The following is a 23,956-nucleotide window of genomic DNA, read 5'->3' as shown; positions in this document are numbered from 1 at the left end:
CATCTCCTGCGTCTCCTGCATTGGCAGGCGGATTCTTTACCACTGAGTCAACTGGGAGGAAATTATTGAAAGAATAAATCCTATCTGATGTGACTATACCTCTGTCAATAATATTTTACTTAGAAAATCTATATTACTTATATACCTTGTATTTATAATTTTCTAATAAGTATAATTAACTACCCTGAATTCTTGCTGAATAAAGGATATCAATAAATCTATATATTTTTCAAATTTTAATAAAACATTCAATTATACTGCTTTCTAATTATCAAAGAAATAAATCCTTTAAGGAAGCACGGGGACTTAAAAATGCAACCCTTATCTAAAATAATTACTAAATTCAACACCTATCTTATAAATTTATCACATATTGACTTGTCTTATATGTGTATATATAATCTCCAATATTATATTTTAAGAATAGGTATCATTTCTTATATATTTTAGTAATCCTTAAAAACCCATTCCTAGAACAAAAAAGGAGTTAGTTGGTATGAAATTTTTTCAAGTCCTAAAATATCTGTTCCCAAAGATACATACTTCAAAAGTTATAATTTCTAACAATGATCTTGAAGGCATTTCACAAATGAAAAATATTTAACTTCTGATTTAGTAAAATGAACATTTGATTCTATTTTTATCTCTTGTGCTTATTAAATAAATGGATGAGGGCAAATATAATTGCATAAAAACAGTGAACTGTCTCCTAACTCAGGGTGAAGAACTGTGGCATACAAAGTCATCTTTCCAAAAATAGACTAACTTGTTATGACTATCATCCCTAAATCCTAGGCTTCAAAACAAGGGGAAAAAATTATATTTCAAAATCTGTGGCATTTCCACAGTATTTTAAAAATGATTTTCCAAAAGGGCTTGTGGCAAAAACTATAACACCATCACCATTTTCATAGAATACAATACTTTTGCTTCTCTTTTGTCCTGTAATTTTACCCCCGTCTGACTTTCTTTCCTCACATGAACCTCTGTCAGGAGGATGCTGTGTTGGCAGCAAATAACCAGTCCACAGTATTCATCCTGGAGATTACTGACAACTCAGAAGCCACAAGCATGGAGTTAAGATAGCATTTAAGCATGCCTTTGGGGTTAGAAAGTGGTATTTAGCTTGCAGTTCATCAGTTTTTATATGACCAAGGTGAAATAAATAAAAGGAGAAATCTACGAATGATTCTCTCCGCCTCAGAACATTTCCTGATTTTTTAAAAAGTTTAAAACTACCAGATCACAGCTTTGACAGATGACTTTGACTTGGATACGTAATTGAAAGCTCAAAAATAAATTCTAATCCGGGAACATGAGCTTTTATTGCTGAAATTAAAAACATAATCAAAAAGAAGAGGCTAAAGTCCATTTTATGATGCTTACTAGTGATGACTAATACTCTCTTCTCAAGGCTTTCTTACATGACTAAGTTGTTTTCTTTAAAAAAAAAAAAAGGAGAAGGCAACACTTGGAAGCATTAAGAAGTGGTAGTAGCTAAATATGTATAACCCTGCAGATTGCAATAAGCTCAACACAAAGCAATAACCTTGGCTATCTTCCAATCTGGCTGCAACACCTATCAGAGTGCCCATTAAGTGTGATATTAAATCGTGTGAGCAACTATCTCAGTACTGGCCAAAATGGTCTTTAAAATGTCTAATAATTTACATTATATATATACATATATAATTTACACACATACAGAGTCTATAACTGTATTTGGACACAATTACTGATTGAGCTCCCATAAAATTAAAAAGTGTGCCAAGCATATGGGAACTCAAATGCTATAAAATATAATACACTTAGGAATACACAACAGGGTTTACAGCATACAGAAAAACAATTTATTTACCATATGGATTAGATTTGGATCTACATCCACATTTGTGCTAGGGATAGGAAAGGAAAAATTTAGAGGGAACAAAATAAATGCCACAATACGATAAACAAGTATTCCAAAATAAAAAAAATAAAAAAAAAAAACTGAAAGGAAGTCAACCAAAGGACACTGATTTTAAAATCCAACCCAAACACCTTGCTTTAGTAATACTTTCATAAAAATTATTGGCCCCTGAAGTCCAACACTGAACTGAATCATTATTTGCATAACAGGGAACTGAGTCACATTTTAATTTTCTTTCTTCAGTATTATTTCAGAAAGACTCCTTTATTTTCCATTCAATACCATATGAAGAGTCCAGATATGAAAATGCATCTCTATTTTCAAAAAGACCAATTTTATGAGCTTAGTAGAAACTTAAATGGATTACAATATTTTTCCCCCAAACATCATCATTTCTCTTTTCCATTGTCTAAAGTCTATCATTTGTCTCTGCTATCAAGCTACCAGCTGAAGGAAAATTTCCTATTTTAAGTATCTATTTTCAATAAAATTTTCCAACAGCTAAGAGGCCTAAAAATGAAAATTAAGAATATATTTTTCTGGTATTCACATATGAAATTCCACTACCTTGTTTATAAATTTAAAGGAGGTTTAAAAATTGACCTCTATCTACTTCATATCTAAAACCTTCACAAAAAACAGAAATAATAATTCTTGGTATTATTGGTATATCGCAACTGTGATGCCTCTTCAAGAAAATGAACAACAGAACATGATTATGGGTAGAGGGAAATGTTTTGTCATCTCTATATACTTTTTATTTTCTGCAACTATACTGCTTTGAAGTACAAGTCCTTCATCCAAATTTTTAGGCCTTATTACGACAAATTCTACTAAAAGTTTATGCAAACTTTCACTTAAGTTTTTCTTTACAAGTTACAATGCTAGCCTGTTTAGCAAAATTAGTCATCTGAGAGTAAAACCTGTAGCTCAGTGCTAAAAAAAATGTTTAGAAATAATTATACATGCCCTGTTTTTCTCTTGGCCTTAATATTCCATTCTATCTATTCCCTGATTCTGAGTTTCTTCAGAATCATCAGAACATGACTCTGATGTTCTTCAAACATCTACTTTGATGTTTCAAATCAAACAAGACACTCAAAACTTTTGTAGAAGGGCTTCCCTGGTTGTCCAGTGATCATGAATCCATCTGCCCATGCAGGGTACACATGCTTGATCCCTGGTCTGGGAAGATTCCACATGCTGCAGGGCAAGTAAGCCTGTGCATCACAACTCCTGAGCGTGTGCTCTAGATCCCGTGAGCCGCAGCTACTGAACTGGCGTGCTGCTATGTAAGTAGAGCCCGTGGACAACAACAAGGGAAGCCACCACAATGACAAGCCTGCATACCACAACTAGAGAGTAGCCCCCTCGCCACTACTAGAGGAAAATTTGCATACAGCAATTTGCAGTCAAAACTAAATAAACAATTTTTTTTTAAAAAAGGAAACTTTTGTGAAAAGAAATGAGTTGCAAATACGTAAATATAAATCTACAGCATTTTTTTTTTTTGCTTACAAAAAACAACCAAAGCTAAAAATACCCAAAATGGAAATTTGGGTTGAAGTATCATCTAGATATCTTTCTCGAGATAATGATGTAAGGTAGACGGAAGTATCTGTGATTCAATTTTCCTGTAGTTTTGAAAGGCTGATAGCAATGCAAGACATCAATTAAATTTGTGGTACTTCTGAAAGGCACAGAAGTTTAAAAATCTACAAAATGCAAATGAGCAAAGTACTAATTTGTCAAAGCATATTATCAAGAATATATGATACAAGGGAATCCTTTTAATTTCATATACAATAAAATCTGCTTCACTAGTTTCCTTAAAAAATTAGCTGTCAAGTTTTCTATGAGTACAGTGGAGATTTAAAATTGTCTTAAATAGTTTTTAAAAATCACTAAAATACTAAAGCTGCAAGAGTCTACCAAAGATATATAAGAAATATGCCAAATGGTCCATCAAGTTCAATCTTGCTTAAAAATTAATCCTATTTGAAGTTCCAGCCAGATCTCACAACTGCAGAGAAATAAAGATAGATTTATATTTTAATTCTAAAGCAGATCATATGTTTGCAATGACACAGAAAAAAAAAAAGAGAAACCCACTGGAGGAAAAAAATTGGAGTGCCACAAAAATATTTTAGACAAAAAAAGCTGAAATAAAGAGTGTGCTGAGCCATGTCTGAGTCTCCGATGAAGGAAGAAAGCTGGCTTCTGACAAGGCTTTACTTGCAAAGAAGAATATATATGCTCTGGAATGACAACAGACAGCCTGCTTTGCAGAAAATATAGTCTGTTACTGCCTACAGTACCTCTTACTGTGGCATACTCTTTCAACAAAATGCGTTGATATTCATACATTTTTAAAGTGTAAAATTGAACACTTTCATAAAAATATTTTTTCCTAAAATAAAATTCAGTTTTTATGCCCTTCCCATCCCTTTCTCCACCTCCACTGTGAGGTGACTTCATTTCCTACATTCCCTCATTCATTCTGCTCCAGACACACTGCTCTTGTAGGTTCCGATTTCAGAGTATTTTCATTTGTCTTCTCTCTAGACTTACAATCTTCACTTCTCACCATCTCCAAGTCTCTGCTCAAAAGTCATGTTTTAACTGAAACCTTCATCATTTCACTTAAAATTGTGATCTACTCTTCCCTCCCCTGGGACTCCCAATTCCCTTATCCTGCTCTGTTTTCTTCATCTAAGTGAAATAAACTTCTACTTAGCTTATTGTAAAGTTATTACTCTCTTTCATATACTAAAAAGGAGGTCCCATGATCAGCAATTTGCTGCTGCTGGTTTTTTTCCACTAATATACCAAGCACCCAACTAATACCTAGCAAAATAATACCTAGTCATTCAACCATACCTGACTTTTTTGTGACTCCATGGACTGTAGCCCGCCAGGTTCCTCTGTCCATGAGATTTCCCAAGCAAGAATACAGGAGGTCTCCCTAACCGCATCTCATCTTCCTCCAACTCATACCTATCAACTGCAAGGACATCTTTCTAAAACACCAAAAATGTCAGTGTCACACAACTACCAAAAGCTTTTGACAGACCATAACAACCTTTTCAGATTTTGCAACTTTCATGTCCTGTGCTAATAATCCAAACCAGACACACTCACTACTGAATCTCTAGTACTAGCTGTCTTTCAAACCAGTCACACTACTTTATACCTGGAGGACTTTGCACATGTTCTTCCCTCTATAATCCATCCCCTCCCCACTGACTACTACAAAGACCAGTCAACCTTCTGAGTTGAAATTGTAATGGCTTTTCCTCCTTCGTGATCTTGCATACTTAGCATACCATCAGACTGCATGACAATGCTTGCATTTATTCTTTCATTCATTCACCCAATCAAATTACATTTCTACCTTCATGGTGTGATACAGTTTCTGGGAGAGTATATGTATTCTAGTTTATTGCACTGAATTCAGGAGTAAAATCTATAGCAATACTAGGTGTTAAAGGGCTTTTAACTGTCAAGATTGAAAGCCAAGATGAGATTATAAGAAATCTGATTCTAAATAACAAGTATATTGCTATACCTGTTCTTTAGAATTATAAAGTATAAATTCACAATACAAGTATAATTATAAATTTATTGTGAAACAAAAACTCTTAACATGTTTAGGAAAAACTTAACAGTAAATGTCCAGGAGTTATAAGAAGAAAACTATAAAACTCAACTGAGGGAAATTTTAAAAGTCTGGCTTAAACTGAGAAACACGTCCCCTAAAGAACAATTTAATACATGGAATCACAGAATTTATGACACAGATAACCATGATGGTGTGATCACTCACCTAGGGCCAGACATCCTGGAATATGAAATCAAATGAGCCTTAGGAAGCATCACTATGAACAAAGCTAGTGGAGGGGATGGAATTCCAGTTGAGCTATTTCAAATCCTAAAAGATGATGCTGTGAAAGTGCTGCACTCAATATACCTTCAAAATTTGGGAAACTCAGCAGTGACCACAGGACTGGAAAAGGTCAGTTTTCATTCTAATGCCAAAGAAAGGGAATACCAAATAATGTTCAAACTACCGCACAATTGCACTCATCTTACACGCTAGAAAAATAATGCCCCAAATTCTCCAAGCCAGGTTTCAACAGTACATGAACCATGAGCTTGCAGATGTTCAAGCTGGATTTAGAAAAGGCAGAGGAACCAGAGATCAAATTGCTATCATCTGCTGGATCATCGAAAAAGCAAGAGAGTTGCAGGAAAACATCTATTTCTGCTCTATTGACTATGCCAAAGCCTTTACTATATGGATCACAACAAACTGTGGAAAGTTCTTACAGAGATGGGAATACCAGACCACCTGATCTGCCTCCTGAGAAATCTGTATGGAGGTCAAGAAGCAGAAGTTAGAACTGGACATGGAACAACAGACTGGTTCCAAATCAGGAAAAGAGTACATCAAGGCTGTATATTGTCACCCTGACTATTTAACTTATACGCAGAGTACATCATGCAAAATGCCAGGCTGGATGAAGCACAAGCTGGAATCAAGATTGCCGGGAGAAATATCAGTAACCTCAGATGTGTAGATGACACCACCCTTATAGCACAAAGCAAAGAACTAAATGGACTCTTGATGAAAATGAGAGGAGAATGAAAAAGCTGGCATAAAACTCAACATTCAGAAAACTAAGATCATGGCATCTGGTCCCATCACGTCATGGCAAACAGATGGGGAAACAGTGGAAACAGTGACAGACTTTAATTTTCTGGGCTCCAAAATCACTTCAGATGGTGACTGCAGCTTTGAAATTAAAAGACACTTGCTCCTTGGAAGAAAAGCTATGACCAAGAAAAGCATATTAAAAAGCAGAGACAGTACTTTGCCAACAAAGGTCTGTCTAGTCAAAGCTTTGGTTTTTCCAGTAGTCATGTATGGTTCTGAGAGTTGAACTATGAAGAAAGCTGAGTGCCAAAGAATTGATGCTTTTCAACTGTGGTGTTGGAGAACATTCTTGAGACTCCCTTGGATGGCAAGGAGATCCAACAAGTCAATGCTAAAGGAAATCAGTCATGAATATTCACTGGAAGGACTGATGCTGAAGCTGAAACTCCAATACCTTGGCCACCTGATGCAAAAAACTGACTCACTGGAAAAGACCCTGATGCTAGGAAAGATTGAAGGCAGGAGGAGAAGGGGTTGAGAGAGGATGAGATGGTTGGATGGCATCACCGACCCAATGGACATGAGTTTGAGCAAGGTCCAGGAGTTGATGATGAGCAGGGAGGTCTGGCGTGCTGCAGTCCTCGGGGTCACAAGAGTCGCACATGACTGAGCAACTGAACAGAACTGAATACACGGAAAAATGTCAATTTTCTACATGTAAATCTAAAAATTTAATGAAATTTCTATCAGAATCTCGAGTGTTCTTTTTAAATTTAACATGTTAAATGATTTTAAAATCTAACTGGAAGATTAGTAGTTAAGATTAGCTAAGAAAAAGAAGTATAACCGTATAGATAACTAAATGGTCAATCAAATAGAAAATAATCCTCATAATATTTGGCAAAGTGTAAATAACCCTCATATATAATGGTTTTCTATAAGTCATTAAAAATTAGATGAACAGATTTTTTTAATGGACAAAAAAAAATATAAAATTCAGGGATGAAATGAAAATGGTTAACAGCACAAGGAAAATTCATACATACCAATAAGAAAATAAAAATTAAAAAACAAGAGATATATTTTATTTTTCTAATTGGCAAAAAGACTGGTAATACATAGTGTAGGCAAGGATGTGGCAAAATAGGCACATTCATTTATTTCTTGGTAAAGGTGTAAATTTATACAATATTCTAGAGGAGAAATTGATAGTATCTATCTTAATGTTATCTGTAAGGTATGAAATTATAAGCAACTGTCACAGTTACAGGTTTCTACACTAGAATTCTTCCTAGACTATGTTGCTAGAAAGATTATGTTTTAAGAAAAAGAGCTAAAGAAAATGTGTAAGACAGAAGAAATAATATGGAAGGCAGAGAAAGTATATTTAGACATATATAAAATGTACACATACTGAAAAATAAGAAAAAGAAACTTTCCAGGAAGCATATTACCTGTATAAAAGAAACTATGACAAAATGGGGGAAGAGTTCAAAGGCCAAGTGAAATAACAGAGGAAGAAGTCTCATGAAACTGAAAGCAAAAGAGGGGTCAATGATTTTAAACTGTGTGACGTCTTTTTTTTCTTGATTAAGTCTTAAAGCAGAAGCAGGACCTGAGCTGTTGCCACGTCTATAATTCCTATGCAGTAAAGAGCAAGTTAGTGTTTGCTATGAAAGCTGCCTTTTTCAGATTCTAGAGGTTTCGGGCTGTTCTGTGATTTCAGACACTGCCGTAACTTGTGACACTCCCTGGCTGTTAGTCTGTAATTTTAGAAGTAGAAGGAGTACGTAGCATATTTATATCTATTTTTCACTACTAAATTGCCCTCCACTCTGTATCTACAGCTGAAACCAAATATTTTTTTATAAGATGTTATGTAACAAAATACAAGGGTAATATATGTATTAGCTTAAAAGAAATACACATTTCCTAATATTTTTATCACAAAATCTTCCTTTAAATACCATAAATTCATTAAGCAATTTTTAAAAATTAAATTAAAAGTATTTTACCTATGTCTTTTAAATAATTGAATCCAACTAAGTTTTAGCATAGAGATGGCTCACAAAAGGAAACATTAAAGGGATGATGAAGAACACTACAGCCTTAAATATAAAACACCTATTTGTTGTTGTTCAGTCTCTAAGTCATGTCTGACTCTTTGCAACCCCAGGGACTGCAGGGCACCAGGCTTCCCTGTCCTTCACTATCTCCTGGAGTTTGCTCAAATTCATGTCCAGTGAGTCAGTGATGTTATCTAACCATTTCTCCCTTTGCGGCCCTCTTTTCCTTTTGTCTTCAATCTTTCCCTACATCAGGGTCTTTCCAACAAGAAGGCTCTTCACATCAGGTGGCCAAAGTATTAGAGATTCAGTTGCCACCTCAGTCCTTCCAGTGAATATTCAGGACTGATTTCCTTTAGGATTGACTGGCTTGATCTCCTTGCTGTCCAAGGGACTTTCAAGAGTCTTCTCCAGCACCTCAATTCAAAAGCATCAAAAACATCTACACTCCATGTCTTAGTGTGCTCAGGATACTTTGACAAAATATCATATACTAGGTGATAAACAACAGACATTTATTTTCTCACAGCTCTGAAGGCTAGAAATCCAAGATCAAGGTGCCAAGATGAATGATTTCTGGGGCTTCCCAGATGGTGCTAGTGATAAAGAACCTGCTTGCTAGTACAGGAGATCTTAGTGATGCAAGGTCGATCCCTAGGTTAGGAAGATTCCCTGGTGGAAGGCAGGGCAACTCACTTCAGTATTTTTGGCTAAAGGATCCCATGGGCCCATGAGCCTGGAGGGCTACAGTCCATGGGTCTCAAAGAGTCAGACATGACTGAAGCAACTTAGGATGAATGATTTCTAGAGAGGACTTTCTTTCTAGCTTATAGCTTAGAGAAAGCTACCTTCAAGTTGTATCTTCACATCCCTAGGGGGAGAGAGTGACCAAGCTCTCTGGTTTCTCTTAAAAGAGCACTAATCCTTTCCTTTCCTTCTGACCTTACTGAAATGTAAGGATCTGCCAAAGGCACCACCTCTAGATACGATCACACTGGGGGGTTAGGGCTTCAGCATATGAATTTAGCAAGGGGGAAGTAGGGAGAGACACGAAGTTCAGAGAACTTCACAAGCTATTAACCATTTCAGTCAACCAACCAACATTTTTTTATGTGTCAAGCACTATTTTGGGAGTTGATAATACAATGATTAAAAAGGACAGAAAATGCCTCACCTTCCTGGAACTTATATTCTGAGAAAAGGGAGGAACAGTCAAACAATAAATACATAAGCAACATTCTTCTAAGTACTCTGAGGAAAACACAACAAGAGTGGGGTTAGGGGAAGCAGAAACTACTTTAGCCAGATAAATCTGAAGAAGGTTATTTCAAGAAGTGGCCTTTCAGTTAAAAGCTAAATCATGAAGTAATAATGAACTAGTTAAGCCAATCACAAAATTCTCAGAAAGCATTTATTCTACATAATCATCCTTCCAGAGCTAACAAATTTTGGCCACTATTCTCTGTACTGTGAAAAGGTTTTAGATAGTAAATTCCTGACTCTTCCCTTAAAAATCACAACATTCAGAAAGAATATGTAAAGCAAATAAACTTTCAAAGAGAAGAGGAGACAGCACACTTGAAAGCAAATCTCTGTAGGAAACGTGCCTCACAATAACCCTCTCCTAAACGTTTTTACCTGAGTAAAGTCTGAAATTTTAGGTCCATCAAAGAAATATACAGAAAACATAAAGACCCTGAGAGCCACCTAACCCTGCCTCAAAATTTCTCAGATTTTCAAGCTTTGGGTGTGTTTTCTCCTTCAACATTCATTTTTGGTTGCTGTGAGTGTAAACATATTTTCCCCATTACTTTGTACTCAACCATCTGGTTGAAAGAGAAAAAGACTCCATGACTTACCTACCAAATAAAGTACATGGATTTCTAAAGAATTTGCTCAAACCATTCTCTTCATTTACTGATGAGGTCTGTGGCTTTGTTCTAGAATGGCTGAGGTCAGAGTGTGACCTCAGATAAGTAGGAAAATACAGTAAATATATCCCTTGAGATTGTAAACTAGAGTATTCAAAAATAACAGGTTTTGCCTCACCACTGGATGAAAATAAGGCTTAGCCACATTTTAAGTCCATGTTTTCCTATTTTTTGGCAGTACCATTACACACACACACACACACACACACACACACAAATCTATCACTAAGCCCTGCTCAAAAACACTGGGTACCAAAAAATCCACGTGCACTCTAAGACTTTTCCTTGGGTGATTAACAATCTCATAAAGAAGGTAAAACATGAACTCTTAAAGTGAGAAAGCTACTTATAAATATCCTGATAGCAAATAGGATTACTGTAAATAAACATTTAAATTATATTTTACCAATTTATGTGATCCTGAAATGAAAATTTTAAGTTATTTAAATTTATAAGACAAGTTAAAGATCAAATTCAATATCATAAAAAAAGGGGGAGAGCAGAATGTTAGTCTTATAAGAGGCATCTAGGGCAGAGAGGAGCCCCGTGTTTTTTCCAAGATAGAGTCAAAATGGGAGGATTTATCTCACTGGGGAAAGTGACATTGTTTAGACAGTAAGGAGCAATCAAACCTGGGCTGAATGTAGGGGATCTTAAAGAGTTAGTGCTCATTTTATAAAGTCTTTATGAGTTAGTGATGCATATTGAAGTATTTATGTGAAAGGTGATAGGTCGTTTCCAGGAAACATTTCTAGGTGTGATAAATGAAGAAACAAAATTATGGACACTCTGTAAAAGAGAAGAACAAATGTGACTGCACATTGAATCTTTAACCTTCGTATTCTACTGCTTTTGCTACAAGTTAAGAATGTTGCCTATAGCTTGAGATATACTGGATAGCCCTTTCTGAAGGCTGTGACCTTGAAAGTTATAACAGTTGTCCATTCACAGAGATAAAACACTGCATAATAGAAAATGACATTTCTCTTGCTGGCTGTTAGGCTGTGCTATGCTGGGTCATGTCTGACTCTTTGTGACCCTATGGACTGTACCCCGACAGGCTCCCCTGTCCATGGAATTTTCCAAGCAAGAATACTGGAGTGGGCTGCTGTTTCCTCCAGAGCATCATTCCAACCTACAGATCAAACCCAAGTCTCTTGCATCTCCTGCACTGGCAGATGGATTCTTTAACACTGTGCCAGCTAGGAAGTCCCTGTCTGTTGGAGGTTTATATGAATATGGTGACCTGCCTGTGTAGACAGCTGCAAGAACAAAATTTAGGCACTAAGAAGTTTGCAGCAAACAACCACACCTCACCCCTTTCAGTATTAAAAAAGCCGGAATCTTAACTCAGGGTAGATGATTTTTTGGGATGCTATCCAATCATCTTCTCCATTTGCTGACTTTCCAAATAAAGTTGCTTGCTCAAAAAAAAAAAAAAAAAAAAAAATTCAGTGTCACAGAATAAGAATTATAACGATGATTCTATACCATCTCTGACATGTGTTCATATAAACCTTGGCATTAGTATAGCTCACAAGGGGTCATGTACTATCTAACTTGAAAAGAAATCATGACTATGAAATTAGCATCCAGCCTTGAATCACTCAATAAAAAATGAGCAAAACTTTTAAGACCAAATGAAAAAATAAAAGTAATATACACTTGCTGCTAAAATTTTATGCAGAATCATACTATGAGAATATAAGTAATTAAATTTAAGGTAGACTCTTAATCCAGTTTTTGGTATAAAAACTTTTTGCAGAAAATCTTCTTTAATGAAGGCTATTCATTAAAACTGAGATAACTAGCTTTAAATTTAAAAGCAGGTTAAAAAAAACTTGATTTTAAAATTATTTTTTAATTTCCCTTTTAAATGAAAGATAATTGCTTTACAATGCTGTACCAACCTCCACCTTACAATAGCAAGAATCAGCCATAATTACACATATATGCCCTCCCATCCTGAGCCTCCCTCTGTGCTGTCATCCTACCCTTCTAGGTTGTCACAGAACACCAAGCTGGGCTCCCTGCCTATATAGCAACCTCCCACCAGCCATCTATTTTACACAAGATGGTGTATATACGTCAATACTACTTTCTTAATTTGTTCCACCCTCTCCTTCCCCCATTATGTTCACAAGTCCATTCTCTATGTCTGTGTCCCTATTCCTTCCCTGAAAGAAGGTTCATTAGCACTATTTTTCTAGATTCCATATATACGCATTATTTGTTTTCCTTTCTTACTTGACTCTTTTTAATAGGCTCTAGGTTCAACCACTTCACTACAATTGACTCAAATTCATTCTTTATTGTGGTCAAGTAATATTTCATTGTATAGATATGTCACATTGATGGACATCTAGGTTGCTTTCATGTCCTGTAAACAGTGCTTCCATGTCCTGTAAACAGCTGCTGTAAATACTGCTGTAATGAACACTGGGGTACATATGTCTTTTTGAATTGTGGTTTAAAAAACCTTTATTTTCTATTTACTATAATATATGCAGGTTCAATTAAACTAGCCAAAACAGTGTACTTGAATCTTTATCTTTAAATATGTTACATTTCCAACTACTTACAAATTCTAAATATATGGAAACTGACTTGAGACAAAAAGTCATTTTACATAGTGAATCAAACCTAAGAGTGATATTGCATCACACTTTAATAAGAGCTCTGAAGTTAGGAAATGTTACTTTTTCTGTCCCCTCAAAATCTATTATCAAATTCATGCTGTGTCTATGTTATCTTAGATAATCTGTGTAATCTATGTTATCTTAGATTTGTGAAGTGGTAGCAAACATTTTAAATTTCTATTGCTGTGTAAGTGAGAAAAAACATTTTCACAATGGTCAATTAGCCTATAGAATTGAAGATGGTATTCTTCTAATGAACTCAATAAAACTCAATTAAGTTTTAATAAAGGGACAACTTGATTTTCAGAATTATTAGAACAGGAATGAGAAAAATCACATGATACCTTCAAATATTAACCAGTATAAAATTTCAGAAATGTATGCCTATAATGTCAGTTCTCCAAAATGTTTCCAATCTTGGAATTCTTTGAAATTAAAAGGTCAATTTTCTTGTTACTACAGCTATTTAGTAACAAATAATCCATCTGGTCAATTATACATCTTTACCATTGGTAAAACTAAAAATATTGTTTTTGTTTTTCTAAAAACTGCATATTTAAAAGGGGAAAGGGTGCTTTCCTAAAGTATTTACAATTTTGTTACTGTTTAAAATGTTTTGAAAAACCTAGTCTTTTTTTTAAAGAGTTTATTGCTTTCATTTTCAAGAAGTATATCATTTGTAGGTGCTAAAAAATGATCCTCATTTAAAAGAAAAAGTTGCTAACTCCTAAGCTAAGGAAAGGTTGTTAACACCTAAGTCAGGGAATAATGAATAAGGAGAAACAGTATAAAACCTGTGTTTATTCTCAAGATAGTTAACACTTTGTAGGGGTGGGGGGTGACTTAACAAAGTCCTTATTAGGAACACTAATCATGATCTTAGTGATCTGGATTCTAAAGATACAGGTAAAAAGGTACAAATACAAGTTATAATTTACAGGAGAAAAAAATCAAATGAGTAGTAGCCATTTAGATGTGCTTGCAAATACCCTCCTAGTCAAATTAATTTTTTTACTTTCATTTAAAAAATGGAATGAAGCACATGAAATTCAGTAACTATCAGGAAAATGTAATATAAGTGACTTTCTATAAAATTGAAGATGAAACAATGCATAAAGTAGTAGCCTTCCCAAGTAGTTTTTCTTTATTCTCTTGACATTTCTTTTTTATTTCAATAATTCTCACAGGCACCTACAAGGACCAAGCAATAGTATATAAAAATGAACAAAAGATGGTTTTTAAAAATTGTATTAAGCAATTTAGAAACCTATGACTCCCTGCAATCTAGTACTAATTCCATAAACAGTTAAGCATTCTTGGGGAAAGCATATGTTTTACCTTCACCATTCCAGACAACTCCCTTTAATAACCATTAACAGTGAGAGCATGGATGTGAGATTTGGACCATAAAGAAAGGTAAGAAGAGAAAAGCAGAAAAAAAGAAAGCTGAGTGCAGAAAAATTGATGCTTTCAAACTGTGGTGCTGGAGAAGACTCTTGAGAATCCCTTGGAGAGCAAGGAAATCAAACCAGTCAATTCTAAAAGAAATCAACCCTTAATATTCGTTGGAAGGACTGGTGCTGAAGCTGAAGCTCCAATATTTTAGTCACCTAATGCAAAGAGCTGATTGGAAAAGACCCTGATGCTGGGAAAGATTGAGGGAAAGAGAAGAGGCTGACAGAGGATGGGTGGTTGGATGGCATCACTGACTCAATAGACATGAGTTTGAGCAAACTCAGGGAGATAGTGAAGGACAGGGAAGCCCGGCATGCTGCTGTTCACGGGGTGCAAAAAGTTGGACATGACTTAGCAACTGAACAACAACAACGAGAGAATACTGGGTCTCTGGCAGTAGTGATGGTATAGTTTTTAGATCTCCCAAAATTCCTTCACAAAAACACATAGAGCACCTTAAAAAATACAAACCAATAAGAACCAAAAGTTCATATACAATGTGTATCATAAAACAGATGTCACAGTATCTCTGTGAATGCCAGCTATAAGCAAGTGAGGATAAACCAAGAACAGTCTCAAGATGTACATGGCATCAGAATCTGTGCAGGAGGAAAGATGAAAGCAATTGGATATCATACAGACACGAGAACTCCAAAATAGCTAATAGATGGGAGCTGGATCATAAAAAAGGCTGAGCGCCAAAGGATTGATGCTTTCTTACTATGGCGTTGGAGAAGACTCTTGAGAGTCCCTTGGACTGCAAGGAGATCAAACCAGTTAATCCCAAAGGAAATCAATCCTGAACATGCATTGGAAGGACTGATGCTGAAGCTGAAGCTGTAATATTTTGGCCACCTGATGCAAAGAACTGATTCCTTAGAAAGACCCTGATGCTGGGAAAGATTGAAAGCAGGAGGAGAAGGGGATGACAGAGGATGAGGTGGTTGGATGGCATCAGCGACTCGACGGACACGACTTTCAGCAAGCTCCAGGTGATGGTGAAGGACAGGGAAGCCTGGCGTGCTGCAGTTCATGGGCTGCAGAGTCAGACATGACTGAGCGAATGAACAACTCAGCAGAGAGGTCAGCAGGCCAGTGTGAGGACAGCAGGTAAGACGGAGGGGCCTACCATTCCAGGAAGGATGAGTGGCCCTAGTGTTAACGGCCTGGATAAACTAGATCCAGTAAACTCTAAGTACGTCAAGAGAAAGCCAGCCCCGTATTGAGCAGAAAAAACTAAGAACGGAATCCACACTGACCAAGCCAGAGACAACAACAAAAAAAAAGGCGGGGCGGGGGGGGGGAGGAAAAGAATATCAAGTCAAAGTGAAAGAAACGAACAGCATCAGAAAAATCTACAAATTTTGCCACATCCTTTTAATCTGACAAAAATACAAGAGCACTATACAATTGTGAGGGGAAAAAAACAGCCTTAAATCACTCCTCCAGTTAAAAAGATCAAGAAAACTAACTTCACATAAAAACAAAATAACAAAATTATTAAGTCAAATGCTAGGCAATGTTTTATTTATACACTTATGGAACAGCATGACAGCCCTACAGAAAATAAAGGCATAGCAGAAATATATATTTCAAAGAGAAATTTCAAATTCTATCCTTGTAGTTCAAGGTAAGTTAAAAGATATTATGAAAGTAATAAAGTATATTATAGAATAATATGAATTATTATTAGAAAAATTCAGGAATGATGTAAAAAAATTTAAAAATTATAACAGAATAAATTATTTCAGAAATGATGACTAAATTAAAAAGAATATAATATCAAATGAGCTGAATGGACAATACCTTAAGAGAACACATTTATGAACACATTTAAGAACAGTTATTCTCTTAACACCTTAACAGAATAAGAGGAAATACATTTTAGGTCAAAAGTAAATGAAAAAAGAGATGAAAAGGATTCAAGGATAAAGAGGAATATGGAAGACAAACAGTAACCAATACACACACAATTAGTCACCAGAATGAATAAAACATAGTGAGAAAATAATACAGGTATTAAGTTTATAATTAATAAAAACTCCTTGACATTTAGAAAGAGGAATTGAAACTATATATGGATATTAAAGGACACACTGGAAAACTAGGAAAATCAACCCAGAATGACCAATGCCAAGACATATTATAGTAAAATTATTTGACTTTAAAGAGTAAGAAATTGAAAGAATAGACTGAAAATAAGCAATACTTTATAATAAAAGAAAACAGAATAATATCTTCAGATACTCATAAAATGAAAACAATAAGGAATCTCTCAATGAGCCACTATGCATGGGCATCTAAGAAATATTCTTTAAAAAGGAAAAGGAGGAGAATATTTTCTCAAATAAAAGTATATTTATTTAGTACACTACCATCTGTACGTAGGCATGCCTCAGAGATATTGTGGGTTTGAGTCCAAACCACCACAATAAAATTATACTGAAATAAAGCAAGTCACACAAATATTTTGGCAAGTGTGGCATAAAAGTTATGTTTACAGCATGCTTTCATCTATCAAGTGTGCAAATAGCATTATGTGTAAAAAAACAATGTACTGACCTTAGTCAAAAAATACTTTACTGCCATAAAACACCAGTAATCATTTGAGTCTTCAGTGAATTCTACTCATTTTGCTGGCGGAGGGTTTTGCCTCAGTGTTGATGGCTTCTGACTGATCAAGGTGGTGGTTGCTGAAGGCTATGGTAGTATGGCAATTTCCTGAAATAAGGCTAGCAATGAAGTTGGCTGCAACGACTAACTCTTCCTTTCACAAACACTCTTGGTAGCATGCAATGCTGCTTGATAGCACTGGACCCACAGTAGAACTTTTCCAAAACTGGAGTCAGTCCTTTCAAACCCTGCCAATTTACCATCTAAGTTTACATAATATTCTAAACCCTGGCTGTCATTCGACCACTTTCACAGCATTTTCACCTAGAGCAGATTCCATCTCAAGAAACCACTCTTTCTGCTAAACCAAAAGAAGCAACTGTTAAATTTCAGTAACGTCTCCAGGCTCTACTTTTAATTCTACTTCTCTTGCTATTTCTACCATCAACTAAATTTTGGCTTACTTATGCAGAACTGATTAATTTCTCACAAGTTATCAAGTTAAATGCTCAAAGATATCAAAGCCATTGCTCTAATGCCATAAAGCATAATTATTAATATTATAGTGGTCTCTGGCTAAGCACCCAACTTCCCAACAGCTGACTAGTATTCACTTTAAAACTATGCAAAAATATTAAGAATAATATCTATTCTTATTGAAGTGATGTAACCTTTGAAATCAGCAACAGAACACAGGTAAAAATCCATTTAAGAGATCAACTGAAAGTCCTCTGAAACACTGGATTTTCACAATATTTTTTTAAATTAAATTCTCAAACAGAATACTCAACATACTATATAACTAAGCAACATTTCAATGGGGAGTGGCATTTGGAGGAACAGACTCAATCTTTAAAGAGTTTGTATAGAAAATTCCCAAATCTAGCTATAGGTACCAATACTGACAACTATCAGAGATAATTTAACAATCAGCTAAGATCTACTAGTTAAACCTGTTAAAATGTGGTCACACTATGAGATGTACAATTTGATAAGCTTCCAAATTTCCTCACTGCCTGTCACAGGTGTGATGTACTGGCTATGAGAGTCAAAGAAATAAAACAGAAGACACTGGAATCCAAATTATAGTAAGATAAGTTCTCTGTTCATGTTTCACGAGAAGTCCTTTAAATAGCTGCCTCAGACAAACGCAGCATGACTCACTCTTCTTCCTCTGCTTGGGCCACACACCCTGGACTGAACAGGAAAGGAGAGGTAGTGCACACCCTCATGTGCTTCAGGCTTCACGTTCTCTGTAATTCCCTTCTGTTACCGGCACATTCACGCCCCTCCACCTAGCCTAGCAATTAGACCACATCACAAAAATCAACACTGTCAGAATTCTCTGCAACAGTTACTCTTTTTGTTTTTTTTTTCCAAAGTTTAAGGGTTTTACAAACATTCCATTTATTAATTACTCCATCTCTGGTTAGACTAAAATCATGACAAAAGTACACCCAACACTGGTCTAAGTGGAGGCAGATTTCTTTACAAGATTGAAAATTCAAGCACTACATTTTCAGATCACTTGAAAATACCTAGATTTTTCATGGTGAGGAGAAGGTGTGAATTTTGTTCCCTTTTTCTGTATTGTACACCTCTACACATAAACTTTTCAGTCAATTTAATCCAGTCTTGCCAGGATTATCTTTGTGTACTCCTGGATATTATGCTTTATTTAGGATACCACAGACAGGCAAGCACCAATATATTATCCCTATCATCAAAAATAGCAGAGAAGAAAACTTTTTCTATTTCATTGAGCTCCACACACATTTAGAAAACTTGTATGTAACATACGGCTTAATATAAAAATTATATGGATTACCATAGTCTGAAGAAAATATACAATAAATACATTAACTTTCAAATATCTCTGAGGGATGACTGATAGGCCACAAATTCAAGCAAAAAACTTTATATTCATGATTCCAAAACTCACTTTTGCTAAAATTTCATCCTACTTATATTTAGTATAGAGTATTCTTCTTTGATATTCACAAATTTAATCACATCTTCTAGTTCTTAAAAAGTATTAGATAAAACAAACTTTGTACCAGTTTTCAAAAAGGGCTATATTCCCAGAAAAAAAAATTAATTACACAAAGTAGGTCATAGAGCAAAGCTCAAGATTTTCTCAATGCTTAATAATCAGGTACAATTAATTTAAAAATATTTATTAAAAATATACTTCCAAAAAGTCTAACACATAACCTATTTATGCATAAACTTATAAGTATAATGCAGATATAGAGATTTATGAATTATCTCACAAAGTGAGCTACACATATTTTTATTTACCCCTCCTCTACCTACAATGACTCTATGAGCTGATTATTTACACTAATTTCCTTAAAAAAAAAATTCACTCAAAATACTTGCTTTAAATTAATGTATTTTAAGGTGGAATTGATTTCCTATAGTAGCTATAATACATAATATTTAAAATTTAAAATATTCCTTCTTATTTCACTTCCAGACTAAGATGAGGTAGATGCACATCTCCCTAGGTTTCTCAGTAAGTACAGCTGAAAGGCCTGGACAGTATCTTTAAAACAAATCTAAGAAGACTACGGAAGGGGACAAGAAAACAGACCGCCTGGGAATCTGAGGACCCAAGGAATGACATAGTAGCAAATTTTGTCAGCTTGCTTTTAGTCTCCCTCATAAATTACAAACTGAATAATGGAATGACCAGCAATGAGGACGTGCCAATGAGCACAAACATAACAAGCCCAAAGAAAAGCTATCCTTCTCTATCCCAAGGTTCACAAAAGGGGCAACCTAGCAGAACAGGCAACTCTTAGATAATAAACACCCTCTGAGAGTCAAACCCCTTGGAAAAAAACATGATTCCCTTCTCCAGGTCTATGAGCTAAGACCAAAATGATAAGTCCAGACTTCTTCCATCACCCAGCAGTGATATAGAAACTAAACAGAATGCCTGTCTTTGAGTTCAATTTGACTATTAGACTTCTTAGTACACTTTTCTATCACTTATTTAGCCAAGGTGATAAAATACTCCCTAAGTTAGTTTACTCTTTTCTTACACATAGTAAGAAAAGGAGAGATTTGGTACTGAATGAAAATCACCTAAAAAGTGTTTTCTTGGGAAGTATTGTTTCTAGTAAAAAGAAAGTATTTTTAATATTGAATATTAGTTTTAATACTGAATATTAGTTTTGAAAACTTTTAATACTGAATATCCGCTGTGAAAACTGAGATTGTTACTCCTAGATTATCACTACTGACAGTAAAAGCAGTAAGTCAGCATTATGTTGTCGCTGTTGGCCTTCACTATAGAAAGCTCAAAGTGTTATGATGTCAGGAGCTGGTCTCTCAAGTATGTTACTGTTCCCATTCACAGACTGAGAAATGGAATTTCAAAGGTATCTGTCTCACGAGCAGGCCCAGGATAAGTCACTCAATATAGAGAAAAGAAAACACGAAGTTCCAGTATTCAGTACTGAACCTACTAATAAGCACTATAATTCTAAGTATGAGACTATAAATGTGGACGTACACACCGTAATTAGCCCTCGGGGAGCAAGGTGCATTATATTAATGAATTCTTTCATTCAAGAGTATTAACTGAGCCATATTATAAGCCAATATTGCTCCAGGCATTGGAAAGGAAAGTTCCTAATCTCATGGAGCTTACACTCTGGTGGGGGAAAACAAAAAATAAACAAATCAAAATGAAATAACAGGTATTATGACGAGACGGGGGAAAAAGCAAAGAAATGGGGATAGGAAATGCTGACCATGTACACAGGTTCTTATTTTCTACAGAATAGTCAAAGAAAGCTTCCAGAAGAAGGTAGCATTTGAGCAAGTTTCTAAAGGAAGCAAGGGTTCATGAGAGTTGTTAAGGAGTACAATTTTCAAACAGTTGAAACGTGATTCACATAAATATAAAGGAAACACATCACAGACTTAATCTACTCTTCATTAATGAACCATTTATGTTAACAGGATGAATGAATCAGATGTTAAGACCGTTGCAAAGAGCATTTCAATTGGCATGCCTATAAAAGGGCATCACAGGTGGCGTTAGTGGTAAAGAACCTGCCTGTCAACACAGGAGACATAAGAGACACGGGTTCGATCCCTGAGTTAGGAAGATCCCCTGGAGGAGGGGATGGCAATCCACTCCAATATTCTTACCTGGAGAATCCCAAGGACAGGGGAGCCTAGCAGGCTACAGTCCATAGTGTCAAAAAGAGTCAGACACGACTGAAGCAACTTAGCACACATGGATAGAAAATTTAAATACCAGAGTATTAGACTAAGCAAGAGTGCTAGTTAGAAACAAAAATGATGACTATCCTATAAGTTAATATGAACAGTTATTTTTTGAAATTCTAACAGGCCAGTATTGATTGTATCTTTTCTGTCGAAAAAAATTGACATGTAACGTCTATACAACTGAGACTTCTAATCAACAGTAAACAGTGAGCACTGTTTAACAGCATTGCTACATTTCTCCTAAATAATCTGTGAGCAGGTCGAGTGAGTAATGTCCTCCCAGGGCACTCAAAGAACACGCTGTTAATGCTTTTCCTTATTTTCAAGTTTTGACCTTTTTGAAACAAAAACCATGCAGATATCTGAAGGAAGAGCATTCCAGTCAGAGAAAATGTGAATGAATCCCAAATACGTTCCCTCCATTCACCACCCCAACAGGCAGGGAACACTCTCAGTAACACAGACTCACACATTCACCTGGACCTCTTAGGAGCTCAATGTAAGTAAGCAGCTGAGGGGAGGCCAGGCAAGGGTCAGTGGGGGGGAGGGGGGCAGGGGGGTGGCGGTGAGTTGGAGAGAAGTCAGAAGATTTACACTGAAAGGAGGGGAATGATAATTGAGGTTGGGTAATGAAGCGATGCACATTTTTAAAAACATTATTCACCTGCTGAAACAAAGACTCATTAGGGGCAAAGAGCAAGGGTAGAAGCTAGAAGACCACTCGGAAGACTACTGAAATGATCTATGCAAATAAACAAGTAAATACACAGTTTGTCAGATGTAAAAAGTGCTATGGAGAAAAATAAAGGAGACTATGGGAAGGCTGGTAGGGGATGTCAGCACTGTCTAAAAGATTTCCCTTGGTAAGGTGAGACTGGCATGGAGACCAGGATGATATCAAAAAGTAAACCATGCAGAAAAGTGAGGGCGGTGTATTCTAGACAGAGGGGTAAAGTAAAACAAGTGAGGAGAAAGAGTCAGGGAAAAGGAGGGAGAAGGGACACATGAAAATGAAGGGCCTTGCAAACTGCTTTAAGGACTTACTTGACTTTTAGTTTCGGGGAGATGAGAAGCCACCGAGGGTTTCAGAGCAGAGAAATGACATGAGCAGCTTTAACTATTAAACAGATCACAGTGGCTGCCATGCAGAGAATGATCTGTAAGTGGGCAATGACAGAAGCAGAAAGGTAAGTTAGAACAGAAGATACTTCAGTATTCCAGGGAAGAAATAAGGCTGGCTTAGAATAGGTTGGCAGCAGTGACCATAATGATAAACAGTCAAAACCTGGATATTGTGAAGGTAGAGGCAATAGCTAAAGGAACAGACTTGGACTAAGTACAAAAGGAGTAAATGTGGCTTTCAGCTTTAGCATCTGGAAAGATAGAATTGCTATTTACTGAGAAGGATAAGACTGCAGAAGAAATAAATTTGTTAAGGAAATGTGAGGAGAAGAGGAGACTGATTACATTTATGAAAAAGGTTAAATATCTCAGTTCTTTTGAAATGTAATCACAATATGAAAAATTGGAATGTGCAATTTCCAAATTGAGAAAATCATCAGAAACAGAATATTTTAGGCCAGCTTGAGACTCAAGCAACTAACCTTCACAGCTTCTCAAAGATCTCTACTTTTCAAAGTGGCATTTATCATTGATTTCATCAATATTAGTCAGTATTTTACAATTTAAGCAAGTATCTGATCCCTCACTCATAAAGCATTTATTGAGCACTTTCTGAAATTATATATGACATGCATCATCAAAAGGCCTACATATTAAATTTTTAATTCGCTGTGTTTACCTGAAGTTCTTTGTATCTATCTTGAAAAGAAATGGCCTCTTGCTCTTTTTCTTTAAGGAAATCTTTTTCTAAGATACTATGTTTCTCCATCAATGATTCCACATCCTAAAAGACAAAAAACAGGCATAAATTGTGTAATATTTATGGCAAAAAAATAGACTCTGATGTTTCAATGACACAATAGAAAATATTTGGTAACGAAAGAACCCACAGGAAATATGGTTTTTAAAGTTCAAGAATATAAAATGTACACTTCACTCTCATTTCCAGACCAATACCAAACACTAACATTAACACTAACCTTGATATAATACTAAAAGCATTCATGCTAAATAAATACATAAAAGCATGTAAGCCAACTATAAACAACATCCTGCTTCAACATATTGTACAGGAGGCAGGGATCAAGACCATCCTCAAGCAAAAGAAAAGCAAAAAGGCAAAATGGCTGTCTGAGGAGGCCTTACAAATAGCTGAGAAAAGAAGAGAAGCTAAAAGCAAAGGTGAAAAAGAAAGATATACCCATCTGAATGCAGAGTTCCAAAGAAAAGCAAGGAGACATAAGAAAGCCTTCCTCAGCAACCAATGAAAAGAAACAGAGGAAAACAATAGAATGGGAAAGACTAGAGATCTCTTC

General features: G+C 35.7%; 1 protein-coding gene across 3 annotated transcripts in view; it reads right to left on the bottom strand.

Moving 5' to 3' along the window:
• Positions 1 to 23,956, bottom strand: part of CCDC91 (coiled-coil domain containing 91) — a 374,289-nt gene that overhangs the window by 212,715 nt on the left and 137,618 nt on the right. For all 3 annotated transcript variants that reach the window (XM_061125198.1, XM_061125199.1, XM_061125200.1), the window contains exon 6: positions 23,320 to 23,424. In XM_061125198.1, the coding sequence (XP_060981181.1) occupies positions 23,320 to 23,424 (105 nt within the window). The remainder of the gene's footprint in view (positions 1 to 23,319; positions 23,425 to 23,956) is intronic.

The sequence above is a fragment of the Dama dama genome, chromosome 22, assembly GCF_033118175.1.
Source record: "Dama dama isolate Ldn47 chromosome 22, ASM3311817v1, whole genome shotgun sequence".
NCBI lineage: Eukaryota > Metazoa > Chordata > Mammalia > Artiodactyla > Cervidae > Dama > Dama dama.
Note: the sequence above shows the minus strand (reverse complement) of the source record. Positions and strands in the feature narration are given on the sequence as shown.